Source organism: Mus caroli, chromosome 5 (genome assembly GCF_900094665.2).
Source record: "Mus caroli chromosome 5, CAROLI_EIJ_v1.1, whole genome shotgun sequence".
Lineage (NCBI taxonomy): Eukaryota > Metazoa > Chordata > Mammalia > Rodentia > Muridae > Mus > Mus caroli.
Genome location: NC_034574.1, coordinates 131440365 through 131466647, shown reverse-complemented (window position 1 = coordinate 131466647; position 26283 = coordinate 131440365). Strand labels below are relative to the sequence as shown.

At 50.5% G+C, this 26283-nt stretch overlaps 1 protein-coding gene across 1 annotated transcript in view; it reads right to left on the bottom strand.

Moving 5' to 3' along the window:
• Fam20c (FAM20C golgi associated secretory pathway kinase) overlaps positions 1 to 4428 on the bottom strand; it is a 54489-nt gene extending 50061 nt beyond the window's left edge. Inside the window, exons 1-2 of the mRNA XM_021163523.2 lie at positions 3202 to 4428; positions 1443 to 1621 (exon numbers count right to left, since the gene is read on the bottom strand). Of these exons, the coding sequence (XP_021019182.1) occupies positions 1443 to 1621; positions 3202 to 3791 (769 nt within the window). The 5' untranslated portion in view covers positions 3792 to 4428. The remainder of the gene's footprint in view (positions 1 to 1442; positions 1622 to 3201) is intronic.
• Positions 4429 to 26283: the final 21855 nt, after the last annotated feature.

Below are 26283 nucleotides of genomic sequence, written 5' to 3'. Positions count from 1 at the left end.
GCCCCTCCCTGGGGGATTCTAGGCAGGGGCTCTACCACTGAGCCACGCCCCCAGCCCCTCCCTGGGGGATTCTAGGCAGGGGCTCTACCACTGAGACATACCCCCAGCCCCTCACTGGGGGATTCTACTCTTAAGCTCAATTCTCAGTTCTTTTTTCAGTTTTGATTTTAAGAAAGGATCTTGTTAGTTATTCCGACTGGCTTTGGACTTTCCATCTTCCTGTCTCAGCCTCCCGAATAGCTGGATGACAAGTTTCACCTTCACATCTAGCTTAGATAGTTCTTTAACATTCAGACTCTGCTCCAAAGAGAAAGAAAGGGGCACGCGTTGTGGTTCCTTTATAACAAAGTACCTGTGCTAGCAAGGACTATGCCTCACTTAGCCTGAAACCTCTGGACTCCACAGGTCAGGTGAGGGTGCACTCTCTGGCAGGAGGAAGGAGGGTGGAAGACCACTAACTTGCTCTTTTTTCACTAACTTGCTCTTTTTTTTTTTTACCAGGTGAACTTGCCAAGCCCTGGAGGAAGCTGTGGGTCCAGGTTTATTTATTTATTTTATTCATTTTTTACCAGGCGAGAGCTCCGTATACAGTGGAGCCCCAGACACCACTAAAGCGGTAGGTGCTGCAAGCAGGCAGCTTCTAACTGCTCCGTGTCAGCAATTGGACCAAAGCCTGTAACTGGAGGGAGCCTGTTAGCAGATCTGCTTCCAAGACACATGGCAGGCTCTCCAAGCACGTGCAGCTGAGCACACCAGGGCCACCATTGCACAGCCCCAGCCCTCAGCCTGCCCTATGCCACCTCTCCATCACTCACAAGCGGATAACAGCCTAAAACCTGCTCAGAAGCTGCTCCTGATGTAGTGTTCTCGTGAAATTGAAAAACTGGATTTTTTTTTAAAAAATCGTTTCTTGTCTTAGTAGATCATAAAGTCCTGGAGACATTCCTTTTGAACTGCTTCATGTGGAATACCCAGGCTCCAACTTTGTCCTTCCCTTCCCAGGTATGATCTTTGAATCCTTGCTGAGCTCCGAAGGGAACAGGTTTGGAGCCTCAGGCCCTGGCTAAGCTATGCAATCTAGCCCCCCCCCCCGCGGGAGTTACAAGGGTGGCCCATGCATAGGTAATAGAAGGAGGTGCTGCAGCTACTATGGGTCATCAGGGTGTTCTTTAACATGAGAGGGAGGGCCTACGTGTCTGCTTGTACCCTACCAGGGGTCAAAGTGGTGGCACTCACATGCCAGCATACCCTGCATTAGTAGGGCGGAGGTTTCATAGTGATGAGCCTTGAGGCATCCATCTGGTTCATGGAATCATCAAGGCAGCCACCCAAACACCCCAGAAAGTGTGGCTCCCTGCATAGGAAGGAGGCTAACTTCACACAGTCCTGGTGTATCCACACCAAGGTACTCTTACACCAAGGACAAGCAGGTGGCTACCTACCGACGCTGGTGATCTTCTGAGAGCCGAGGTCCTGCAGTAAGGCATCGATGGCTGGGTTGTGTCTGGAGTACAGCTCATACCGGTTGATGCCAATGTGGAATTTGAGCCAGTTGGGATAGAGGTTCACAGCTGCCTCTCCAGTGGGCAAGAATTCTGCGCCTTCAGCACCTTCATGCGGCCTGCAAGAAACCAAGGCAGGCTACGGTCAAGTGTAGAAAAAGAGGCAAGAGGCCAAAGAATATGGGGTGCTGGTCCTGAGGGTCAGGGCTTGGGACTTTGAGTTCAAAGTACAGGTTCGCTAAAAGCTGCTTTTACACTGCCATGTCTGCACTTTCTTCCCCGGCTGCGAATCCACCACCTAATAACATACCTTAAGGCCTATAATTCCTATTTACCCTCTAGAGACGCCACAGACAAATCTAACTACCACTAGCCTAGACCCAGAGTGTCAGCGCTATCCCAACACCTCTGTCCTGGGGTCACCAAAAGTGCCCCCACAACAGTGATGTCAGCTGGGAGTGTGTGAGAAGGGACTGTCAGTTTTTCTTGCGACCAGAAGGCCTGGAAGGCACAGGCACACCCAGTCAGCCAGAAACCTCCCCAGTTTTCTGCCTTTGTTCCAAAGAACAGGGGCAGGAATGATGCACAGGCCTAAATCTGATTTTAACGAGTGCAGCCATAAGGTGGGGAGGACAGGATGATGGAGCCAATCACTCTAGCTCTGCTTCCTCTGGCCATGAGCTTGTTTGAATGAAGAACAGACCCTCTGGGAGTCTGCTAGGCTGGAGGGGAAGAGGGACTGCTTTAGCTCTGCTTCACTGACAGGTGAGGATCCTTCAACTCCAGCCTGTCTACACTAGAATCAAAAGGAGGGCTCTCCTCCGAGACGCCACACCCTCTCCACTCTTTCATCGGCCTTTGCTTGATGGTTTCTGGCCAGCGAAGTCCAGAAGGAACCAAACAGCTCGCATGGGCAGGCACAAGGCACAGGGCCTGGTCCTATTCCAGGGAGAGAAAGGATTTCTGAGGTTGTTTTGGACCGGTGACTCTCTCTCTGCTGCCCGGGGACCTTTGCAGGTTATTTGCTCTAGCCAGCTGGTGGTTAATATTTCACTCTGCTGGGCTTATTTGGATCTGTGCAGCTGTGGGGGTGGGGGTGGCCACAAAGCTTGGAAGATAACTCCAGGATGGTTTACCTTCCTCCAGGCAGGGTGGCCACAAAGGAAGGCCTCCACACTGCCAACAGCACTCCTCAGCCGCTTTTGTCCCCGTGACTGCATTTAAAAGACTTATTAGGTACATTCAGGCCTTCTGGAGACGTCCACCCTGAACAGCTCACCCCATCGCTCTCAGAGCCAGAAGCCCAACCCCTCCCAGGGGAAGGCTGCTCCCACTCTCCCTGGCTGGCTCTCCAACATATTCATTCATCTGCTTCCTCAGCCATCGCCAGGGCTGGCCAGCATGCTTCCTTGTAGGTGGAGCACTGGGCTCTCCTGGCTTCTGGTGGGCCGCCAGCTTCCCACACCAGGGCACTGGGAGCTTCCCAAACCCCATCAGCCAGTTCTCCCTAGAATCATTGTGAAGACAAAGGCAAGAGGCACATCTGCCCCGCCCACCAGGGATCCCTACCAGCCTCTTCTGAGGGTTCCCCAAAGGTACACAAAATGCTTGGCGTGTGAAATAGCTTTCTAGTGGGGTGTCTTTATTCCCGAAGGGTCGGACGCGCTAGCCCCACCCCAACCTCCTCTTCTCTGCTCACCAGTCAGGATTCTCTGCTGCCTTGGGGTTAAACCTGATGTCGCTGTTCACATTAAACAGGACGTCGTCCTCTGTCAGAGGAGGCACAGCCCCCTGGTAGAAAGGGTGCTCAAACAACTTGGCTAAGAGCGATCCGTCCCCGCTGGGGCCAGGGGGCGGTACCCGCGGTCGGGGCCCCGGGTCTCGAAGCAGCGGCCGATGCGCTGGGTCACGGGGTGGCGGGGAACGGGGCTCCTGACCCCGAGGAGCGTGATCCACCGGCTCTACTGCAGAAGGCAGCTTCTCCAAGGAGTGGGAGGTTAGGTTAGAGGCTGGATCTGAGCTGAAGTCTTGCAGGATGCGCAGTGTGTGTTTGTTGGGCCAGCCTGCGTCGCCACCGGCGGACTCCCCCGGTCTGCTCCTTGCCTGGGCCCAGCCTGGACCAGCTGCCTCTGCTGCCGGCTGAGCGCAGGAGCAACCGGGCTCCCCGGAGGATCGCGTGGCGCGTCGGTCCAGCTTGGGTAGCAGGTCAACAGCAATGTGCAAAGCGCAAGCCAGTAGGAATACTACCAGGATGAGCACGCGAAACCTGCGCACCAGTATCATCTTCATGGCCGCGCAGGCCAGCGGGCTGGGGGTTTCGGGACGCGCGCTCCACCGGTGCCCCTCAGCTTGGCACCAAGCCCGCAACGACCCGCGGGTCAAGGTCCATTTAGTGTACTAGCAGCTAGCAGCTCGGGGGCTGTCCCCAGACTTGGACGTCGTGGAGGACAACCGCCACCAAAGCACCGGCTCTCCAGGCCATTTCGGGGGGCGGCCAGCGGCCCTCGTCGGTGGAGCGGGTGGCAGTGGTGACAGGGAACGCAGGGGCGGACGAGGGTCTCCGGGACGGCGACCACACTCAGCGGGCGTGTAAGCAGAAGGCGCGGCTGTTCATCCCGTCCAGGGCGCGACAGATCCGATCCAGAGCGCGGTGCTCCCGCTGGGCCATGCCGGGTCCTGGGCAGGCGACAAAGCGGCTCCTCTGCGCTGTCAGACTGAGGCTGGGAGACCGGGCTGGAGAGACAGAGGCGAGAAGGGGAGCGCGAGGGGGCGCGCAGGGAGAGGCGACGATCTGGCAGGTGCAGCAGGCCGACCCGGAGCGCAGCGCCCGCACCGCCTAGCTCCAGGCGCCCCGCGCCCGGCCCGCTGATATCCGAGCGCGCCGGAGCCGCCCCCCGCGTCAGCGCCCGCAGATTGGCGGAGCCGTGGCCCCGCGAGGCCCGGCCGGCCCGGCGCTAGCCCGCGCTCCCCTCTCTCCTCCCCCTTGGCCGCGCCCCGCGGTGTCGCCGCGCCTCCTCCGCGCTGAGCCGGGAGCCAGAGAGGCCCGGGTGGGAACCCGCAGGCAGCGATGGCTTCGGCCCTGTGCGCGCGGCTCTCGGCCTGGTAGCCTGCGTCCCCGAAGCTCCGCGCGCCGCCAGCTGCAGCTGCACAGCTCCTCCCCGGCGAGTGGAGGCCAGAAAACAGGCCAAGTCCCTCCCCGGAGCCCGCGGGGCGTCTGCGCGGCCGGACGAGCTCCTCTCCGGGCGGTGTCCTGGCACCTCGGGTACCCGCAGCCCGCTAGGTGGAGGACGAAGGGACGACGTTGCCACGAGGCGGAGAGAACGGCGGAGGAGCGCGTTGGGCCCCCGATCCGATGGGACGCCAGAAGCTCGGCAAGGCTGCCGGGCCCACCCCACCCCAGGGGACACGCCTGCGCCTTAACCCTGGCGGCGCCGCGCGGAGCCTGGCTGAGTGGCGCGGATGCGCGGGCGGTGGGCGGGGCGCGTCTCGCTGCCTGCCCTCTGGGATGCTAAATCGGGGTGCACACTAAAAAGAGATCTGCTTTCACCACGTGGCTTCATCTGTGGCCACGGGGCTTCTGGATCCCCAACCCCTAGTAGGAAGTAGGAATCTATGGGAATTTCTGCTAAAATTCTGGGAAGGTAAGCGTGAGAGGGTCAGCCACAGATCCACAAGCTGAGCAGACCTCAGGGCTTCAAGCACCTGCAGATTTCCACAGCAGCCCAAGCCAAGTGCTGTGTAAGGGACTGAGGGGCGGAGTCTGTGCTCTACGGAGCCCCTCTTTGTCGTGCTTTCTTGGCTGTGCTCCCCAGCCCTGGAATGCACTCAGCTCGAGTTCTCTATGAATCAAGTGCACAGCTCATATTCTTCTTGAAGATTCAGCGACAAGTCTGTGTTAGTTGACGTTCAGTAGACACCCACTAGCTGCTTGTTAGGGACGAAGAGAGTCGCAGCCAGCTAGCTGGTCAGCAAAGGTGCCTCCTAGGCCTTTAGAAAGGAAGAGAGGGTGGAGTTCCACACTCCTGTAACAGGAGCCTGTGTTGGGCAGCATAGTGGAAACCCAAGAGTGCAGTGGGTGGGGTCTTAATAGAGATGCACTCCCCAAGAAGGTATGGCTTACATCAAGAAAACTGAGGCATTCTGCATTCATCCAGCCCTCCCACTCACACAGACAATGAGTTTGTGTGTGGAGATGGTGGGCCTGAGGTGGGAGTAGGACGGAAGCACCCACAACCTGGGACCTCTGGAGAGAGACGAATGCCATCAGGGTAGAGTTACCTGCTCCTGGGAGCATCATTTTGTGGGGCTTCCCATTGTCTCCTGGTGTCCTGGACAGTCCGTTCATCACAGCTGTGTGGCTTCTTAGGGGAATTCCTGGCTCTCTGGCTCCTACCCTAAGGAAGCAGGATGCTGTAGCCAGTGTAAATGCAGTGGACCTGCCTGCTGTTTTTTGTTTTGTTTTGTTTTGTTTTTTTGTTTTTTTTTGCAACAGCACCTGTTGCTGTCTGCTGACATAATTCTCTTTTGTTTCTTTCCGCCCTTCTGCCCCAGGACGCAGGCACTTCACAGAGGGTCTCAGAGGAGGCTCTGCTCTCATAGCTCCACCCAGAGGCCCCAAGAAGGCCAAGGTGATTCATGCAGAAAAGGTTTCTGAAGGTATAGTTCTCCTTCAGAGGAAGGCGGGGCACACTCTGTGCCCCAAGTACTTTGAGCTGAGGAGGAATTAACACAGAGACACATACAGATGACAGGCATGGGGAAACAAGAGGGAAAATGGTGACGCAGATATACAAACACACAGAGGCACATAGACATATTGACTCAGACACAGAGACAAACACAGGTACACACATACACACAGAGGTGACATACAAGTCAAAAATGGTGACATGGACATACAGGTGTGCATAGACATACTCACACAGATGTACAGACACAAGTACACACACAGATGACACACAGATACATATAAAAGCTGATCCCCCCCCCCACACACACACACAAGAACTGAGCCTCACTAGGCCTCTCTACCTTATGGCTGTCTGGGCAGATACCTTACCTCACTTGCCTGAAGAGGACCCTGATGTTGGCATACAGCACCTGTCAGAACCCAGGGGACAGCTCTGGAGCATTTTTTTTTTTTTTTTTTTTTTTTTTTTTTTTTTTTTGCTGCCAAGCTGGAGCTCCAGTAAGCCATTGGGAAACGTGTCATGTGTTCAGGCTTACCAGCAGGATGGTATAGCTGTGAGAGAAGCCTGCTACTTTATCAGGTTGGCCAGGGAAGCCCTTGAGACAGTACACTTAATGCCAACTAGAGCATTAGTATCCCTTTGACAGGCTGCATCTGGTGCCTATACAATGACTGCTGTGCAAAGGCACACCAGAGCAAGAAGGCCAACAGAGCTAGGACTGAGTGAGGAATTTGAGTGAGGGACTGGGGGTGAGATGGAAGCAGTGACAGTTTTGGGGTACTCCCTTGGGAGGCCCCACAGATAACTCCCAAATAGTGTCTCCAGCAAGGCAAGCTGTGAGAGGGTAGGTGACAGAACCAGAATGGGGCCAAGTTCCTAGCTGTTGTTAGTAGTTTGGCCACAGAGGCGTAGAGAGGGTTCCAGAAAGGGGAAGAGTTTATAGTGTGAACATAGGGGGTCACCAGAGCCCAAGGACTGAGTCACCACACCTGTAGGCACAGATAGAGCTGGAACCAGGAATGGACTGGGGATTTCCACTTGCCAAAGGCAGGTTTGGTCCCAGGAACTAAAGCAGTAGAGGAAAAACTAGAGACTTCAGAACTGGGCTAGGCCAGGAGGGATGGGACTATGTTGGGAATACAGCTAAAAGAACTCCAAGTAAGAAATTCCAGAGCCCAGTGCATCTCCAGGAAGTCAAGAAGCACATCAGGTCAACCTGAGCAGCTGAAGGACAGAGGGACAAAGGAAAGAGGGGAGCAGAGCCCAGAGAATGAAGTATTATTATTCCCCAAACAAGACCGAGTGTGAGTGTGGGGAGACCAATCAGGGCAGCATGCAAAGTTGAACCTGCCAGCCTTTACTGAGGGACTCTTGGTTTTTTTTCTAGGTAGAGCAAGAAGAAGGGAGAGGGAGAGGGAGAGGGAAGAGAGAGGGGGGAGAGGGAAGAGAGAGAGAGAGAGAGAGAGAGAGAGAGAGTGTTTTCTTGGTCCATAGAAATCTCCTCCCACTGAAGGGGACTCCTCTTGTTTCCAGAGCTTTCCATGATCCTGTTGTATATCAAGGCAGCACAAAATAACCGATTTGCCAAAGAGCCACAGTTGAGGCTTATTCTAATCTCATGCAGTCATATCTTCATGCCCTGTACTCATATAAGGGCATCTCCCTGCAGACATACTGGAGCATATATCCTGGACCCCTACAGTTAGGTGTGGGTACATTCTTGTGTCCTATAGCTATATTTGCCATCTTATCCTGACTTCTGCATATAAGAGAAAGCAGAGAAGTGGGGTGGAGTCAGGAGATGCTGGTAGCACATATTTCCAGTTGCTAGGTGGTTGAGGAATTGTGAGGCTTTGAACTTCACGCAGGAACTCACAGAATCCTCTGGACACTTTTTAATGAACACTTCTCTCTATCACCCATCTGTCCACCAACTTAAGTCAAGGAGATCTGCCTTGGAAGACCTGGGTTGCCTGAGTCAATACTTGCCTTCTGCACTCAGGAAGGTAGCTGAGCACAGAGCAGTGGGGAGGGCGGGCTCAGGGTCAGCAAGGACCCCAGAAGGATTGTGAAAGGGGAGCAAGCACTTTGGGGGAGTCCAGTGAACTGAGAGCAAAGCCCTGTGGGGAGAGACGGACTATATACAAGATCAGAGCTGGGCTCTAGAGGGCTCTTTCCCAGGGGACAGCTGAGATCAGTGAGCTGACAAGCAGTCTCTCAACTTCTGCCCTCAGTTGCCCATTGCTCTTGGAACTCTTGGAGTCAGAGGAGATGCTATGTGCAGCTGAAATCTTGGAGAGCTATAAACCCCTGGCTGGCCTGCCTAGAGGTTCACTGTTGACCTTAGTAACAATGCTGCTTGCAGGTGAATAAAGGTTACACAAAGACCCAGGCCCAGTGAACATCTGCCTCTCTGTGACAAAGAAAGAAGCTGGGTGTGTATGGATGCTTAAAATGATGGACATGGCTGAAAAAAACAATCCAGGCAGTGGTTATCTGGGCAGGGATGGCACCATAGCAAAGGGAAGTTTGGGCAGGGAACAAACTTTCAGTGTATAGTGGGCTGGGGCTGACTGACCTGGGTGTGTTGGATGTACTGTCCATGTGCAGAGGGACCCCAGGTTCTCCAAAGCCCACTGAGACCAATAAGTTGTGGAATGCCAAACATTCCTATCAAACAGTAGAGGACAGTCCAGATAGGCCCAGGACTCCTTAAGAAGCATAATCTGAGAGCTGTCCTGTCTCCTGGACTCTCCTCTACCCTGGTCGGCCTTGGAGCTGCCCAGCCAGCAATAGAGCATGGCCCATTGGGGCAGACAGCCCTCCACTCACAGGACTCTGGTGTTTATTGAGGTTTCCTTGCCCATCAGTCACACAACTATTGGGGAAACAGGCCCTGGTATCAGATGTACCCTGAAAATCTAGCCAACGTCCTTGAGAGTGAGGGAGGAAGACCTCAAAGGGATCTGAGTCCTCTAGGCTGAGTCTGAGGGACCAGGGGAGGAGGATTTGGGCACGGCAGCTCTCAGGTTGGGCATGCAAGGCCATTGACTCGTCCATTGGTCAGCATCTGAGACATCCTTCCTCAGCTTCAGTCTGAGGATTCTGAAAAACAAGACTCCTTTGTTTTAAGTGAAAGGAACAAATACAGAAGCCAAAGAGGACACTGGCTTGGTGGCAGCACTGGGGAGGTGGAGGCAGGAGGAGGTTCCAGAACAGTTTGAGCTACTGAGGCGCCCAGGGTAACTTGGCTCAGGAAAACGCCATCAATAACAACCCAGAATCACACAAATATAACAATTAAGAAGCTTGACTTCATTTTAGACATTTTGTATGCTTTAAATACAGGGTTTATCCCCACCCCCTCCGTCATTCAGGAAGTAGTTATTAAAGCCGGCTGTCTTTGGACCATAATAAAAATGTCAAGGAATTCCAAAGGGCTGGCATAGTCCCTTTTACTCATTGAGCTGTGCAGACATGCATCTGGAAGGTACATTGTGCATTATCTATGTGTGCACTGCAGATTCTCCTGGCATGTGTGCACCCGCCTGGGGCCTCTGCAGCACACACATGCCTACCGCATACGCCCTGAGCAGGTGCACAGGTATCTGTTTGGGCTGGCATGTGCTGCATAGGTGTACATACATACCTAGCAGACTCTCTTGGTGCGTTCATGTGATTCTCAGAACCCATGGCAGGCATTGTGATAGCGTTGAGCTTTAGAAATATTTCCACCTGGAAATTGGTATCACAAATAAAAACACAATTTTTAGGCGATAAAAGAACCCAAAAGGGAAATTACAGCCTACTTAAAAATGCACACAGACAGCAGCAGAACCTATTAAAATCTGTAAGAAGCTGCTGCGGAGGGACTCGGAGGAAAGCCAGGGGGAAGGCTTCGTTTATTAGAAGTGATAATGACTTGAAATGAATGGACTGAGTTTTCAGTCTGAGAATGTAGAAGAAAGCAGTAAAATATGCCCAAATGAAGGAGGGCTGGCTTTACACAGAACAGACAGAACACAAAGGCAAAGAGAACAGTAGTGGGGTTGGTTAGAAAAGTATAGGCCAAAGCTGGAGAAATGGCTCAGCTGTTAAAGACTAGGCTCACAACCAAAACATTGAAAACGTGAGGGAGGGGCCTGGAAAGATGGCTCAGTGAATGAAGGCACTTGCTACCAATCCTGAGATTCGGGTGGTAGAAGGAGAAAGCCCCGCTTTTGAGAATTGTCCTTTGACCTCCAGACATGCTGCACTGCAAATGCACATGCGTGCATGGATGCGCCTGTGCAGATGTGCCTACTTTTAAAAAAAAAAATGTAATTTTAAGTGAAGGCCAGCCAGGTATGTTAGCATCCGCCCATAATCCTCACACCAGAAGATAGAATTGGGATGATCAGGAGTTCAAAGCCATTCTCAGCTACATAATGAGTCGGAAGCTAGCATGGGCCTCAGAGAAGGAAAGCAAAGAATGGCGAGAAATAGAGAGCTGTCGTGCCAGGGCTTCTGTGCCCAGTCCAGACGGGCACTGGAGCACCAGATGCCTCCTCACTCACTTCACAGAGCAAAGAGGACACCTGATATTCAATCAGGCCTGAAGAACTCTTGCTATCACCCAGCACCCAGCCGTGTTGAGCTTCGACAGACTGGAAGAGCAGGGTCACCTTACCGTGGCTAAGGCATCTGCTGGGCCTTTGAGACTTTGCAAGCCTCTAGGGAAGAGAACATACAGCAGGCATGTCCTTGCTCCTTGAGAAACTTTCCTAGGGACTCCCTTTGACATATAACCTCCGATGGTGAGCTTGCCTGCACATACTGATCTCTCATGTAGATCAGCAAGCACAGCACCACTGAGCTTCACCCATTGTTATTTAACAACTCGGTTTCAAGACTTCTATGTAGCCCAGGCTAACCAGGAACGTGCAAGTAACTTGCTGTCTCAGCCACCAGAGTGTTGGGATGACAGGGATGCGGTACCATGCCCAGCCCTCAAGACCACCTTTACCTCCCTTCAGGTTTCTTTGCAGACTTCTATCTCTGTTCCTGCCCTGGAAAAAGTCAGTTGTGGTTACTTCTAGCCATCCTCTATGTTTGTGTCAGGTCTAGCTAGTGCTGAGCGCTGGACACCAATGGCGTCTCCACACATCCAAGGCCGTGCTCTCAGCGCTTGCCTCCGGTGCTCTGCTAGTTCACCCTCTATTTAGCCCATGATTGCCAAGCTACAAAGCCATGCTTTGATGAATTCCCTGTGAACTCAATTTTCAAAACATGTCTCAGGCCAGCACTCCTCACCAACTCCAGTGTGCATGGCCACCCTCTCTCTCTGGGCCAGTGACAGCAGCCACTGAACAAGTTCGTGGGTTCTTATCCAACCAGGAGCATCAGCCCTTCTGCATGCAGCTGGCCATCTCACTGAGAGATGAACAGAACAGGCGGATGCTCTACTCTGAGCTCAGTACTTAACCTCCTTGGAGTGAAATCCTTGCTCTTGACTCCTGGAACACCCTCTCTTCCCAAACTACTTGCCTTACTCTCCTACTTCCTGGGCAGGCAGGCTCCTAACCCAGGACCTTTGCGAGGCTATTGTCATTCCGGAAGCAGCTTTTCTGCATTTAGCCGCTGCATGCTCACTCGCTTTTAACAGATCTTCATATAGATGCCACATTTTACTCAAAGAGTCTTCTCTTCCACCCTTAGGAGCCTCTTTGACCCTTAGCATGCTTCATGGTTCTCACACCTTCACCATCAGCACTTGAAACATTTATATGATCTACGTCTTCATTCACATACTACACAAGTATCCATGTGAGAGCTTACCTTTACTTAACTGACTGGGAACTAGGAATGGGCTTTGAGTCACCTGCCTCCCATTGTTCACCTTACAGAGAACACAGGTCAGCCTCCCTCGGGGATTGGCTTGGCAATTCTTGCTTTTGATCTTTCTTAGGGAGGGAAGTGAGCTGCAGATGCCTGGGTTCACGAGATTGGTGCTTGCTGTTAGGCAGGCCACGTGTTCTGGCCCCCATGCTTCATTGCTCCAACCCCTTCGAAAAAGCTCAGTCAGGAGTCCTCAGGACATTCTAGAAATCTATGGCATTTGTTGGTAAGTACCACGCATAGTGAGTGGGTCATGCCTGGTCATGTGTGAGATCACAAGTCCTTGGGTTTAGCCTTGAAGGAGGGAGATGGGAAGAATTAGGTTCTAAGATATGTGTTGTGTGCTGAGGGGGGAGGTGAGGGGTCAGTGACCAGGAGACCTACTATTTCACCACCACACCACTCTGTATGTGTGTGTGTGTGCTGTGCATGTGCACAAGTAAGTGCATTCATGTACAAGAAAGGAGGGGGATGTATACATGAATGTGTGAATGTCAAGGCCAGAGCCATGGCTTTGGTTTTGTGAGACAAAGTCTTTTGGCCTGGAACTTGTCAACCAGGCTAAATCCAACCATCAAGCCCCAGGGACCTGTCTGTCTCTGCCATCCCAGCCCTAACCTTTAAGCTGACTTAGCCACATTTCTTTTTTTAGGACTTCAGTTCCCACTGGGATGGCTTTGCTCTCTTTGCCCTCCTGACATGCAGGGAGAGCAAGGGAGGAAGGGAGGCGATGAAGATGAGTAGAACCCTTCAGGCTCTGGTCAAGATGCTGTCAGGGTAGGTTCGCAAAGTCGGAAAGGTCTGAGTGAACTGGGGAATGTGGCATCTCTGGGATAAATCCAGCCCTCTGTAAGTGATACTGGCTCTTGACCTTGGTGGTGCCACCTTTGAAAGACAGTTTCACGTCAAGGTATAGACTGAGGCACGGCCATCACATGACTGTTCACAGGGTAACTTGGGCAGTTGGGGCTTCTGCCTGGCTCCACACTGGATCCCCTGAGATCAGGGCTGGAGTTGGGCACCCTGGGATCACTAGCATGCACACTGTTCACCTTGTTACTGGAGTTATTATGTTAGAGTGAAGGAGATATGTTCAATGTGGCCGCATTGAGAAGATGGGCAGGGAGAGCCAGCAACCCCTCAAGTCCATCTTTGGGGTCTTAAGATGAGGACCACATTTACATAGAGAAGAAGAGCTGCCGATCATGGTATGGTCCTGTCCCTCATCATTGTCTCTCTGCTGGTCCCCTTGCAAAGTGATCTGGCAAATTGTTAGACTTGTATGAGATCTCTTTCTACAATACAGATTCCCTTCTGGCTGGCCCGGGTTTCAGCCTTTCCCTCCTCCCAGTATAAAATTCCTGGGATAAGTTCCATTTCCTTGGCACCTACTGTTTCAATAGTCTGATAGTCAAATGGATAAACATATGTATCTCTTTAGAATAGCTTCATTAGTGAGAGTGTAACATCCACACTTAGGCTCTGATGGGCTTTCCTGAACTCTTCTTCCCATCTGGGCTTGTGCTCTCATCCCAGGGCTCTTGGGGTCCACTGTCTATCATAGAACATCCCAGCTCTCTCTGAAGGGCCAGGTGTATCTGGTGAGTGGCCAGTAACCACAGTCTGCTTCTCACCTCCTTTCATGGAGTGGAGCCCACAGACTGCTCCACTCCCTCAAAGGCACATTTCCAACATCAGTCAAGTGCCAGGTCCTGGGCTAGGAGCCCAGCCTATGTATTCTATGTCTTGCTTCTGCCCTGAGACTTTCCAGTGAGCAGCCATTGAACTGGAAGCACTGGAGAGGAAGGGAGCCATGTGAAGAGTAAGCTCGGAGGATAGAGAGACTCAGCAGAGGGTGGACATGTCTCCAGACTGAAAGAGAGCAATAGGAACCTCCGGGGATCAAGTGGAGACCCTCAGTTTGGCCCAGTGAGTGTCAGAGGCAGCAGTTCTCATGAACATCTATGCCTAGCTGCTGAGATCCCTGGTGCTGGCTCAGCCTTACTATGGCAGTGTGAGTTCTAGTATGGCAGGAAATAGGGACTGGAAACTGTAGTATCAAGATTGACATATAAAGGAAGTCCGTTGGCTGAGAAAGAATGGATACCCTTCCCCACGTGGGCTTCATACAACAAATAGCATGTTCAGGCCACTTGCAAAGGAAGACTAGAAGGTCTTCATCACCTGGGTTATGTGAATGAAGAAAGCGCGTGTAAGATAAACCGTCTCTTCAAGAAAGTCAGATGCCATGACAATAGCCAATCAAGGATCACGCTCCTCACAGCCTACAGCTTTTGGGGACCCCCCCCCACACTCACTAGCCTACTTCTACGTTAGAGAGCACTTTCCCTTTTTAAAAGGTTTTTCTCTATTTCTAACTGTGAGCCTCTAGTATGATTCTTTGTCCTGGGACTAAAGAGTCTGGAATCATGTGCCCTCTAGACTCAATTGGCCAGACACTAAGCATATTTTCCCTTCTCTTTCTCGTTATCTCTCTATTTTTTTTCCTGACTGGCTAAAAGCCTAAATATGCTTTCCCTGACAGCCTGGGCTTTCTCCTGACTGGCTCTGACCTTTGTGCCTAACTTAAAAGGCTCTCAGCCTTGTCCCTCCTCTTCGCAAGCTGCAGGATTTGCATTTTTGCCTCCCTGTTGTTTTTCTCTCAAACACTAATAAAATTATCCTGGAGATCCCTGTCTTAATTATTTCATTAAAGAGACTAAGAACCCCAAAGGGAGCTCCACTTCCCATCAATAGCCTGTAGAAGTATAGCCCTTCCTGTACACATACAAGGAGGCACCTCCAGACCCCAACAGAGACTTGCGAAGAGTATTGGGGTGTGTTGCTGAATCTTCGAGAATCTGTACCCCTGCAGCACAGAGGGTCAGAGTGTGTGGGTGGAGGCCCAAGAATGGAAGATGTTGTCATGTAGCTTGCTGCTTTCCTTAACCGGGAGATTCTAGTGTTCTCCAACGCCCACTGATTCGGCCTGGAGATGCGAAGTGGGTAAGACTCATAAAACACTTTATCTCACATTGCTCAGGATACCATTCCTTCCCTGCCCCAGGCGCCAGCATCACCCCAGAAGGAGGCATTTGGTAAAAATTAAAAGGCATTCGCGGCATCTCATTTTATGCATGAATGCAGTCTGAAGGTTTGGTGATTAGAGTGGAAAATGCAAATATCAGACAAACGTGATAGAATATTCAGAAGCAAACGTCAAATTTGAGTTTGTGAGTAAATCACGGGGAATCGCACCCGTGGCCTCGGTGTCAGACCTGGAGCTGACACAGGTGTCGGGTGTGCAGGGAGTAGGGCTGTGCTCAGCGGTTGCTCTTTCCTCCTCCATCATGGGGTGGATGCCCTGCCAGGTGAGGGGAGAGACAGTCCAGCTGCAGGCTCCACAGCTGCTCTCCAGTCACCCCTTTCTGCTTTTACTCCCCTGCCAACCCCTACTGTGAGAGATCAGGATCAGAGAGCTGAGCACATGCAAGTTAGGGACACACACATTCCACCAGGAGAACCTGCTTTTGCTTATACCCCCTGAGAAAACAAGCAACTGTGTGCCTAAAACATTTCCTCTTTCCCTAGAGGATTGGGAGGTGGACACAGCTTCCAGCCACCTGCATGTGTCTGATAGCAAAGGCCTGGGTGAGCACAATTCTGTTATTCATCATCAGAGAGCAAGTTCCACAATTGACCAGCACGACACAGACGCTTTAGTGCCAAAGAGGGGACTAGGCACTGTCTCTAGCATAGTGCTGGGTGTGAAGTTATTGCCCACAGATAAATTCTGCAAACAGCTGCCTGCAATAGCATTTATGTTGGAACGCATGCATGAGGTCATTATCCGGGGTTTTATAGGCCATTCCTTGGCTCAGCCCCAGGGCTGCTTATGGCTTTGTAGAAAGGCAACATCACACTTTATGAGTGACAGATGGTATTTATCACACCTTGCATGATTATCCATGGAGATAGGGCTGGGGGGCCCCTGCAGGTGGAACTTGAGTGGGTGCCCATGGGCAGAGCTGCTCTAGTCAGAGATGGGACTGTCTTACTGTCTGAGCGAGTCACAGCCATGGTCTTGTCACTGTGCCTCAGGCTTTCTTAGCTCTGGGGAAGGCCACTATGTCTCTGAGCTGGCTCTGTCATGTCCTATCTCTTTGGCTCTAAGGCATCTATATGGACTTCCTTGCCCAGGACTTAACTCTTCTTGAAGAAGGCCAATCAGAAGCCTGAGCTCTCACTCAGGCCACATCAAGAAGTAAATACCACAGTCCCTTCTGTTGTCTCACTGTGGCTGGATGCAGGCTGAACAGTCCTCCTTTGGGTTCAGGGTAACACCTGCTCAGATATGCCTGGTGCAGCTTTGTGGGTATCCCGGCAGAATTTGGAAAGCGGGTTCAATTTGCTTGGCTCAGTGAGTTAACAGCTTAAATACCAGTGCAAGCTACAATTCCCTTTTGCTTTTCTGCTCCAAAGGCTCAAGGAAAGACTGAGTGGGAAGCTGGGACTGGGCCTCAGTTGGTAGAGTGTATGCTTGGATTGTACAAACCCTTGGGTTTCACCCCAAGCCTTGCATAAGTCAAGCGGATTGATGAATGGAGGTAGAGGTGGAGACAGGAGGATCAGAAGTTCAAGGTCATGCTCAGTTATGTAATGAATTGGAACCATGGAAACATGAGACTATTTCTCAAACAACAGATGAGAGCAGGCTGGAGAGGTAAGTCGGTGGTTAAGAGCACATACTGCCTTTGCAGAAGATCTAGATTCCGTTTTCAACACCTACATGGGAGTTCACAACCATCTGTAACTCTATTTCTATGGAAAACATACTCCTCTTACTTCTGTGGGCATCGGACACATGTGGAGCACATACATATACATGCAGGCAAAACACTCAGACACATGAAATAAATAAATCTTAAATTTTAAGAAAAGGTAGTAGGACAGACAGCAAGCTCAGAAGGGCAAGGAACACGGGTCTCACTCTTAATGTTGACTGTCTCATTGTGTCTTGGGGTCTATACCACACAGACCCCAGGGCTCCTGAGTGTTCTCTAAGCCTGCACATGTGGGGACCTATCTCTTTGTTTCTTTGCATGGTACTGCTCTACACTGTTGATCTCTGAGATGGTCTGATCCATCCACACCATTTTCTTTTTCTTTTTCTTTTTCTTTTTCTTTTTCTTTTTCTTTTTCTTTTTCTTTTTCTTTCTCTTCTTCTTTTCCTTTTTCTTTTCTTTTTCCATTTTTATTAGGTATTTTCTTCATTTACATTTCAAATGCTATCCGGAAAGTCCCCTATACCCTCCCCCATCCTGCTCCCCTACCCACATATTCCCACTTCTTGGCCCTGGTGTTCCCCTATACTGGGGCATATAAAGTTTGCAAGACCAAGGGGCTTCTCTTCCCAATGATGGCCAACTAGGCCATCTTCTACTACATATGCAGCTAGAGACATGAGCTCTGGGGGTACTGGTTAGTTCATATTGTTCCACACACCATTTTCAAAGAAATGATGTCCTCATACTGTGGCACTATGGGTGACTTAATTTTGTGAGTGGACCTAGGAAACTCCAGGACTGTGGTGTGTCACATGAACTTTAGAAAATACCCTAGCTGTCATGATCTGAAATATCTAGAGCTTCTGCCATTGCCACAGGGATGGAATATTGTTTGGACCCTCACTGGAAAATATAGTTTCTTCCCCAGCTCTGACTGTCCTTCTGGTCCACCCCCAACAAGCATCATTTCCTAGCTACAGCTCCAGAGATGGTATCCAGTCTGGATTTATGGACTCTGGAGGTCTGGATGAGATTTCAGGGGCATGTGGCCATGCAGCAGGCTATCTGGGTCCTCACATTATGCCAGGACCCAGCCAGGCAGATTGTTCCCACCAAAGGCTGCAGGATGAAGCTGCTCATAGGTGGCAGGGCCCCTGGGGTGAGGACATGTTGGTTAATTTTTGTCAATGTGCCACAACCGTAGACATGCCCAGGAAGAAGGAATCTCAATTGAGGAACTGACTTCATCATATTGGCATGGGAAGCATTCTGTTGATTTCTAATTGAAGTGGGAGGGCCCAGGCCATTGTGGATGGTGCTACCAAGGGCCGATGGTGCTAGGCTATATAAGAAAAGTATTGAAACAAGCCAATAAGCAGTCTTCCTCCAGGGTCTTGGCTTCAGATCTGTCTCGTGCTCCTGTCCTGAGTTACCTCAGTCACAGACTGTGACCCATAAGCTGAAGGAAAACTCCCTGGGTTGTTTCTGGTCAGTGTTTATCACAGCATCAGAGAAACAAATTGAACAGGGAAAGAATACCCAGAATTCAGTGGTGTCTTGAAACGTAGGAGGGAAATTGTGAGAGTTGTTCTTGACTGTAAACTTAATGAGATTTAGAATCACTAAGGAAACAACCTCTGGGCATGTCTTGGAGGGAGTTTCTAGGCTGGGTAAATTTGAGGCAGAAGACCCACCATGAATGTAGGTGGCACTGGGTTATGGGCTAGAGTCCTGGACAGCATAAGAAGCAAGTGAACTAAGGACCAGAATTCATCTCTCTCTGCTTCCTGACAGTGGATGGACTGTGACCAACCGCCTCATACTCCTGCCGCCATGCCTTCCCCAGCCATGATGGACTGTGCACTCTCAGACTGTGAGTCAGAGTAAATTAAATGGGTTTCTTTTGTCAGGTGTTTGTCACAGCAGTGGAAGTAATTAGTACAGAAACTGTGTCCCTTTCAGGTGTGTTCTTGAAGAGTCTTCCCGGCTGGACACTGAATATAAGGGAAGACGAGTCACACAACACAGTGACAACTCCCTTGGGCAGGACTTATAGGGGCTGGAGACTGGAAGAGTTCCACCAGGAGGAGGCTGTGTATTTAACTGCTCTGGCTGTGCCTCATGGCATTCTGTGTCTCTGTCTATCTCTCTCTCTCTCTCTCTGTGTGTCTCTGTCTGTCCTTCTCCTCTGGTCTGTCTGTCCCTCCCTCTATCTCCAAAGAGTCTTTACTCATGATCAATAGACCCTGACTGTGTGCTGGAGCTATTTAAGTGTGAAAGCCACATTAGAATCATGTAGCCCAGTTCTATGGAACCTCATCTGGTGACAGAAGATGGAAGTGAAGGGATGACTGCCCACTGCAGGGATTGGGGTCCCATGAGTCCACCTCAGCTCCTATGTAACTTTGCATGGGTAGGAGGGACAAGACAGAGGATTCGAGGTCTGAATGACTAGGAAAGTGGTGCTGGACCTGGTCATTTGTGCCATTGTAGGGTATCCATAGAAGGAGGAGGAAGAGGAGAAAGAGGAGGAGGAAGAAGAAGAGGAGAAGGAGGAGGAAGAGGAGGAGGAAGAAGAAGAGGAAGAGGGGGGGAGGAAGAAGATGAGGTGGTTCCACCAAGGATCACAGGGCAGGGTAGGCTTTGTAGAAGGCTTTGTAGGCCTTCTTCAGGGTTGAGTGAATAGGACTGGGGGCACAGAGTGCCCCTTCTGTCACCCTTCTGTCCTGACACTGCAGCAGGAATCCATCTTACATATTCAAGTTTTTAGATAAGAGGTTAGTGTCCTGAAAATCTAAAGTCCAGTTTATGTTGGTATTGTAGCTCTGTTGGTAGAATGTTTGCCTAGCATGCAGGATGCCCCAGTTCTATCCTCAACACTGTATAAACCACGAGGTAGTTTTATATGCTTGTAATCCCAGAACTGGGAAGATGGAGGCAGGAGAATTAGAGATTTGAGGCCAGCCTGGGCGGTATAAGACTCTGTGCCATTTTTACTTCTCATAGGTTAAATAAATAATCTTACCTCTGAGCAGCCAAGGGCTGTCCTAGGCAGCTCTTGAGCTCAGATTCTTACAGGAGAAAAGGCACACCTCTGTGTTTTGGGTTTTTGAATTATTTTTTAGTATATATGCGCTCATGTGCACACATGCGTGCCTCTGTGTGTGTGTGTGTGTGTGTGTGTGTATGCTGGTGCTTATTAAGGCCAGAGGACAATATCAGACATCATCATTGATCACCCGCTACCTTTTTTACGGAGGTTCTATCACTGATTCCAAAACGTGCTGATTAGACTGGACTAGCTGGCCAGCTCTAGAGATCCCGGCCTGCCCCTCCCACTGCTGGGAGTCACATGCATCACACCTGCCTATAAATCCGTGTCAGGGACCAAATTTAGGTCCTCATGCTTGTGCAGAAAGGATTTTACCAATTGATTTAGCTCATCCTTTTTTTCTTTTCCTTTTTTTTTTTTCCTGGTTGGGGTTTTACTCTGGCAATCCTGCCTGAGACTTCACAATGCTGGAATGTCTTAGGTTTCTATTGCTGTGGTAAAACACCATGACCTTTAAAGGAACTTGGGGGTGGGGCGCGGGGAGGATTTATTTCAGCTTACAGTTTGCAGTCCCTCATAGAGGGAAGTAATGTCAGGAGCTCAAGCAGGAGCCTGGAGTAGGAACTGGAAAAGAGGCAGTAAAGGAATAGGGCTTCACTGGCCTGCTCTCCATGGCTCGCTCAACCTGCTTTCTTGTACCTCCCAGGACCACTTACCGGGAGATGGTACCACTCCAGCTGGTGTGTGTAAAGGTAGGGCCTTATGTTGTCCAGGCTAGCCTTAAACTGTCTAACCAGGGATGTCCTTGAATTTCTAATCCTTTTCCCTTCAGTTCTTAAGTGCTGGGATTTCAGGTATGTACAATCATGTTGCATATGTGTGGTGCTGGGATGGCATGTTAGGCAAGCAGTCAGTCAATTGGGCTACAGCCCCAACCCCTCTGCTTGTGTGCACTTATGAAGTCACCACCTAAGATGCTTCAGGGCCCTCCAAGCCCATCTTGACCTGAAGTTCTTTAGCAGCTGCTCACCAGGCTCTTCCTAGTCTCTTGTGCCTTGGATGTCCAATTGCTCCTGAGAGGGGTGCCTGTGAGCTTCGGAATGCTTTCTTACAGATTTTGTCAGTCTGTGACACACATCAGCTCCTTTACCAAACAAGGACTCTGGCTGCTCGCAGGCCAGCTGCTCAAGGCTTCACAGAGTTGAGGAGATGCAGAACAGTGGGGTACTCTGTAGACCTTCTGCAGCAAAAATGAGCAGCTTGCAGCACCGGGGGGGGGGNGGGAGGGACAGGCAGCAATCTGCTCTCCCTGGGCCCAAGAACCTCTGGGGCGCTAGGGGTGAAGCAGGTTTTCTTTCAACCACTCACTGGGATGGAGGGGTTGCTGACGAGAGCCTCAGGAGATTGAGAATTGTGTTCTCTACTGAGGAACCCCTAAGAAGGAGGCTAGTGAGGAGGTCTGTTATCATAATTATTAAAGTCAGCATCTACCTCCCTAACAAATCAGGCTCTGCACTTGTCCGTAACAGAACAAATAAAGAGAGTTCACTGTGCAAAGCAGGCAACGGAGATGAACTCAACGTGGCCACATTGGGAAGAGGAACAAATGGGTCCAGTGATGCTCCCTCCCTCAAACCCTAAACCCATCTTCAGGGTCTTGTCATGTTTAAGTTTAAAAGAGCAAAAGGTAGGCATAGCTGAGCAATTCCTGGTCGCCATTGTCTCAGATCCAGTCTTTCCTACGGGGGTCTGAGAAGTTTTCTGAACTGTGTAAAATCTCTTTTCCTGGAGACAAGTTCCCCCTCTGATTGCCACAAGGCCTCAAACCCTACTCTCCCTTTTCCCCAAGGTGAGACTCCTGGGGAAGTGTCAGTTCCTTGGGCCCATGGCTTCAATAGTTTGGTAGCCAAATGGAAGAGCATAAGAGTCCCATTAGAATGTCTTTATTCAAGAATGATAGAGACTTTCTCCCCACCCCTGACTCAAACTCCCTGCAGGTTGTTGCTTCCTCTCTCTATCCTAGGCCCAATGACGTGCTGGAGCCAGCCAATGGCAGTAGTCTTTATAAAGGATACAGAGCCTGAGTAAAAATGGGCCAAGTAGAGTCAGGGGTGTGAGGATCACTTTTAGGGACTCAGCCCCAACTGGGACAGGACAGGCTCCACCAGACCAATGCTGCTCCAGTGACAGAGCCTCAAGGGACCCCTCCCAGCTTATATTACATTAGGCTCCATTTCTGTCATCACTGTTGGACCATCCTTACCTACAGACGCCCACACCACTGTGGCCTGGCACATGCAACTGCAGGTGCACAGATTTAAATAGAATCCAGAGAGGTCATAGTCTAGACTCTAAAAACAGAACCTGAGGACAGGAGTGACTTGGGTGCCCACAGTATTGCCAGATGACACACACTTTTCAAATGATACCACTTGTACAGATCCCAGCCTTCTGACCTGTGTTTGACCCCATGGCAACTTCCCACAGGCCTTTCTTCTGCAGTGCAGACAAGGAGCTCAGCATCCCATAATAAAGCTGCTGCCTATCTGGGATATAGCACGATCTGAAATTTTCCCTTTCCCAAATCTGGAGAGAGAACTTGGGTTGGCTGAGCAATCTCAGCCCAGCAGCTAAGAACCAGATGTTACTGGCAGCTGAACTCCCTCCCAAATCCCAGTGAGATGACCCCCAAATATGCAGCTGACCTAGCCTCTACCCCTCCCATGGTTCTCATTGAATCTCAGTGCTGTCCAGTGATTGTGAGGACTCTGGAGATGGAGGAGCCATGCTGCAAACCAGAACCTGGAGCCACAGTGAACTCCTCAATCTTAGGATGTTTCTAGTCTTACTGAATCAAGAACAAAGCAAGAATGTGGGTTGTGGCCAGGGTTGGTTTAGATGCCTGTGGAGCCAGCTGGATCAGAAGACAAAAGCTATTTTCTGCAATGAGTGAATGTGGAGGAAGTGGAACTGCTCTGATGACCCCAGGCTCCGTGCTGTCCCTACACGCTGGTTCCTTGGCTCAACCTTATGGGACCCTCACTGTGCAAGCAGCTGCACCTCTACTGTCCGTCTTTCTTGGCCAAGGGCATATATATGTGCTCATGGACCATTTGCCACAGCGGGAAATGAGTGTGAAGAGTTGTGGAGTCAGGCATCGTGGTACACAACTGTAATCCTAGTACTTGGGGCTAAGGCAAGAAGATGGAGAGAGTTCAAGGTCAACCTGGGCTACTTAGAAAAAGGTAGAAAGAGCACACTGCTCTCATCCCATCCCCAAAACTCCACACATCCAGTAATGAATCGAAGAAACAGTGACCTTCCTGAACAGCCACATCCTTCCCTCTTGTTCCGTACAAAGATAAATGAGGGGTCTAGGGTCTGGGGATGTAGCTCAGTTGCTAGAATGTGTCCTTGGCATTACAAAGTCCTTGGGTTACATTCCCAGTACTGCACAAACTGGATGTGGTGGTGGCACTTGCGTTTGGCCTCAAGACTCAAAGGGGTGGGGAAGGAGGAGTGTGCATTCAAGGTCATCCTTAAGGACACAGTGAGTTACAGACCACCCTGGACTGCAAGAGACCCTGTGTCAACAAACCAACAAAACAAAAAACAAAAAAAAAACAGATAAATAAACAAAAAGCAAAAACAAAAACAAAGAAAACAAAAAAACCTCAAGAGGTTCAAAGGCTTGGAACGTGAAGGTGAATGGCTTTGAGCTCCTCCCAGGTGAGGAGACCCAAAGGGGCTTCCTAGAGGAAGGCATCTGAGTGATGTAAGGAGCCATTGGGCTATGCCTTGCTCTACTTCCTGCCCACTTCCTAGCTGCTGGATCTTGCCGAAACTCAAAGGAGCTAACCCTCCTCAGGAGTTAAAGCTCTGGTCCTAGTGTTAAGGACAGCTCTTTGTGCTAAGCACCTCTTTTGTTATTACTTTCCCTTAAATTAGCTGAGATGTCAGCCCCAAGGTGATTTGACTCCCAGAGGAAGCTGTTAAATCCATCCCAAGTGTCTAGCTGCCCTGAGCTGATAACTATTAACTAGCCTGTCTGGCAGCCCTGTAGCTTTGAACACTTCACCAGCACCTTGGTGAAGCTAAAATACAACTTAGCTGCTTGCTGTTGATGCACAACTCCAGTTGATACTGCCCTAGCCATGACTGGTTCAAACAGCTTACACTTAGCCTTTTGCCCTCATAAGCCTCCCTGGTCACTAGCTGCCTCCCCTCATGCACACACGCACATACGCATGAGCATGCACTGTTTGACTCACTTTTCAAGCTAACCAGAAGACAATCCCCCTACCTCTGGGCTTCCTTGTAATGTTGTAACCTTAGGCCAGTGGTCTTTTTTGGTGGACTGTCAGTCTTTATCACTAGTGGGGTGGGCTGAGTTGGTAGCATGGCGAGAAAACAGTAGATACAACAGAGCAGCGCCAGAAGCAGGACCCAAAGAGTGGCCATGAAGCTTGAAACAGCAGAGGCAGTGGTACCATGTGTGGTGGTGGAGATAGTGAGTGGGAGAGGGCAGGGAGCCAAGGCTGAGGAAGGATGGATGATTGTGGACAGCCAGAGATAAGAAGCTGCAGACCATTATGGCTGGGAGAGTGCCAGAGAAATATCCAGGCTTCAGAGCCAAAGGCTGAGGGTCCCAGCACCCGAGGCCTATTTTGGGAGCAACTGATACCAGGAGATGCTGCTTACTGCTGCCTTTTTGGAATTGGAGGATTGCAATAGCTGCCAAGTGCTAGGGGGACTAGTGGTTAAAGTCCAGAGCAATAAATGTCTGGCTTGAACACCTTGCGGCATAAGCCCATGGCTTCTAAAGCCTAGAGCAGAGCAGTGGACTTTTAGTTCTCAGGGTTTGGTGCTGTGCTTTAGTTAAGGCTCTCTGGAGGAAAAGAGCAATAGAATGTGAACTTTCTAGGCTGGCCTCCATGATACAGGCTGGGTAGTCCAACAATGGCTGTCTGCATGCCAGAGAGGCTAAAAAAATTGGGAGCTGCTCAGTCCAAGAGGCTAGATGACTTAGTACTCCTTCTGATTGGGTGTTGAAATCCCAGAAGGCTCCTGGTGAGCCGTTGGTTTTTGGTTTACATGGGAAGGCCAAAGAAGTTGGGTTCTGATGATCAGTGAAGATCCATGGCTGTATTGCCCGGAACACAGCCAATCTCATTTGATGTCGGCAAAGGATGACAGCAGCAGTAACAGCAACACAGTAGATATACTCACCAGCAAAGCAAAGGCGGGAAGGCCAAAAGCAACACTGCTTTCCTCTCAGACCTCTTTATATCTGGACCACTGGTGGAGGGTGCTCAAGGGATGGGCCTCCCCCCACACCCCCAGATAATGCTTTTGGGAAATGTCTTCCTAGCCATTTCTGGGAAAAACCCACCCAGAGGGGCAACCAAGTTTACAACCAAAATTACCCATCACAGAGCTGTCAGTCTCTGGCTTGCCAGTACTCGGGAACTCAAGAGCCCTGAACTTCCAGCCCTGGAAGAGCTTCTCCTTGCCTATCCAAAATGTAGACCGATCTATAAAGATAGATCAGGACTCCAGAGAGCGTATTAAAGACATGGGCAAGAAGAGAGGAGCTGCCACCCTGGATTCGATAGCTGCAGACTTCGTGTTTCTTTGTATTCATAGGGGCATATGTTAGAACCAAGGAACTTGGAGGCCTCTGTTCCCAAGAAGCAGCTTCAGATTCAGCACGAGTGAATCTGTGAGATCCACAGGTACCTCTTAATGAGCATAGCAGCCATTACCATCTTCATGAGAGCAGCAGTGACTCCCTTCAAGAGATCCTCAAGACCTGCCCTGTTGGCCTTCTGTCACTGCCTTGTTGGCCTCTGTCATTGCCCTGTTGGCCTTCTGTCATTGAGGAAGGACTGGGGAAGGTCATACAACAAACATCATCTAAGGTTCTAGCTACTCCCTTCTGTGTTGTTTTTTTTAAAAAAAAACAAACAAACCATCCATTTAATTTTACCAGGAGCCAGATGCTGGGGTGAAAGGCTGCTAGCTCAGAGAGGCAGAGAAAGCATCCAGCTGACCTTCCTCTTCAGCTGACATCCCAGAAGGAAAACACTCGTTGTTCTCCTTAACCACACTGTCTGAGATACCCTTCAACCCAATGTCTTGCCTTTCTCTTTCCTGGGTTTTCTTATGCTCACTCCCTGTCAACTGGTTGCTTGCTCTGCCTCTTGAACTATCATTGACTTAGTTCTAGTGTGTACTAAGGCTGGGCCAAACCACAAGTACTTGTTACAGTAAACAGAAAGCTCTTGGGTTAAAGGTGTGTGCCAGGGATGAGCCACACCACAACAAGTTTTTTTCTAGCTCACAGTCTTGGGGTTCACAATGTGATCAAATAT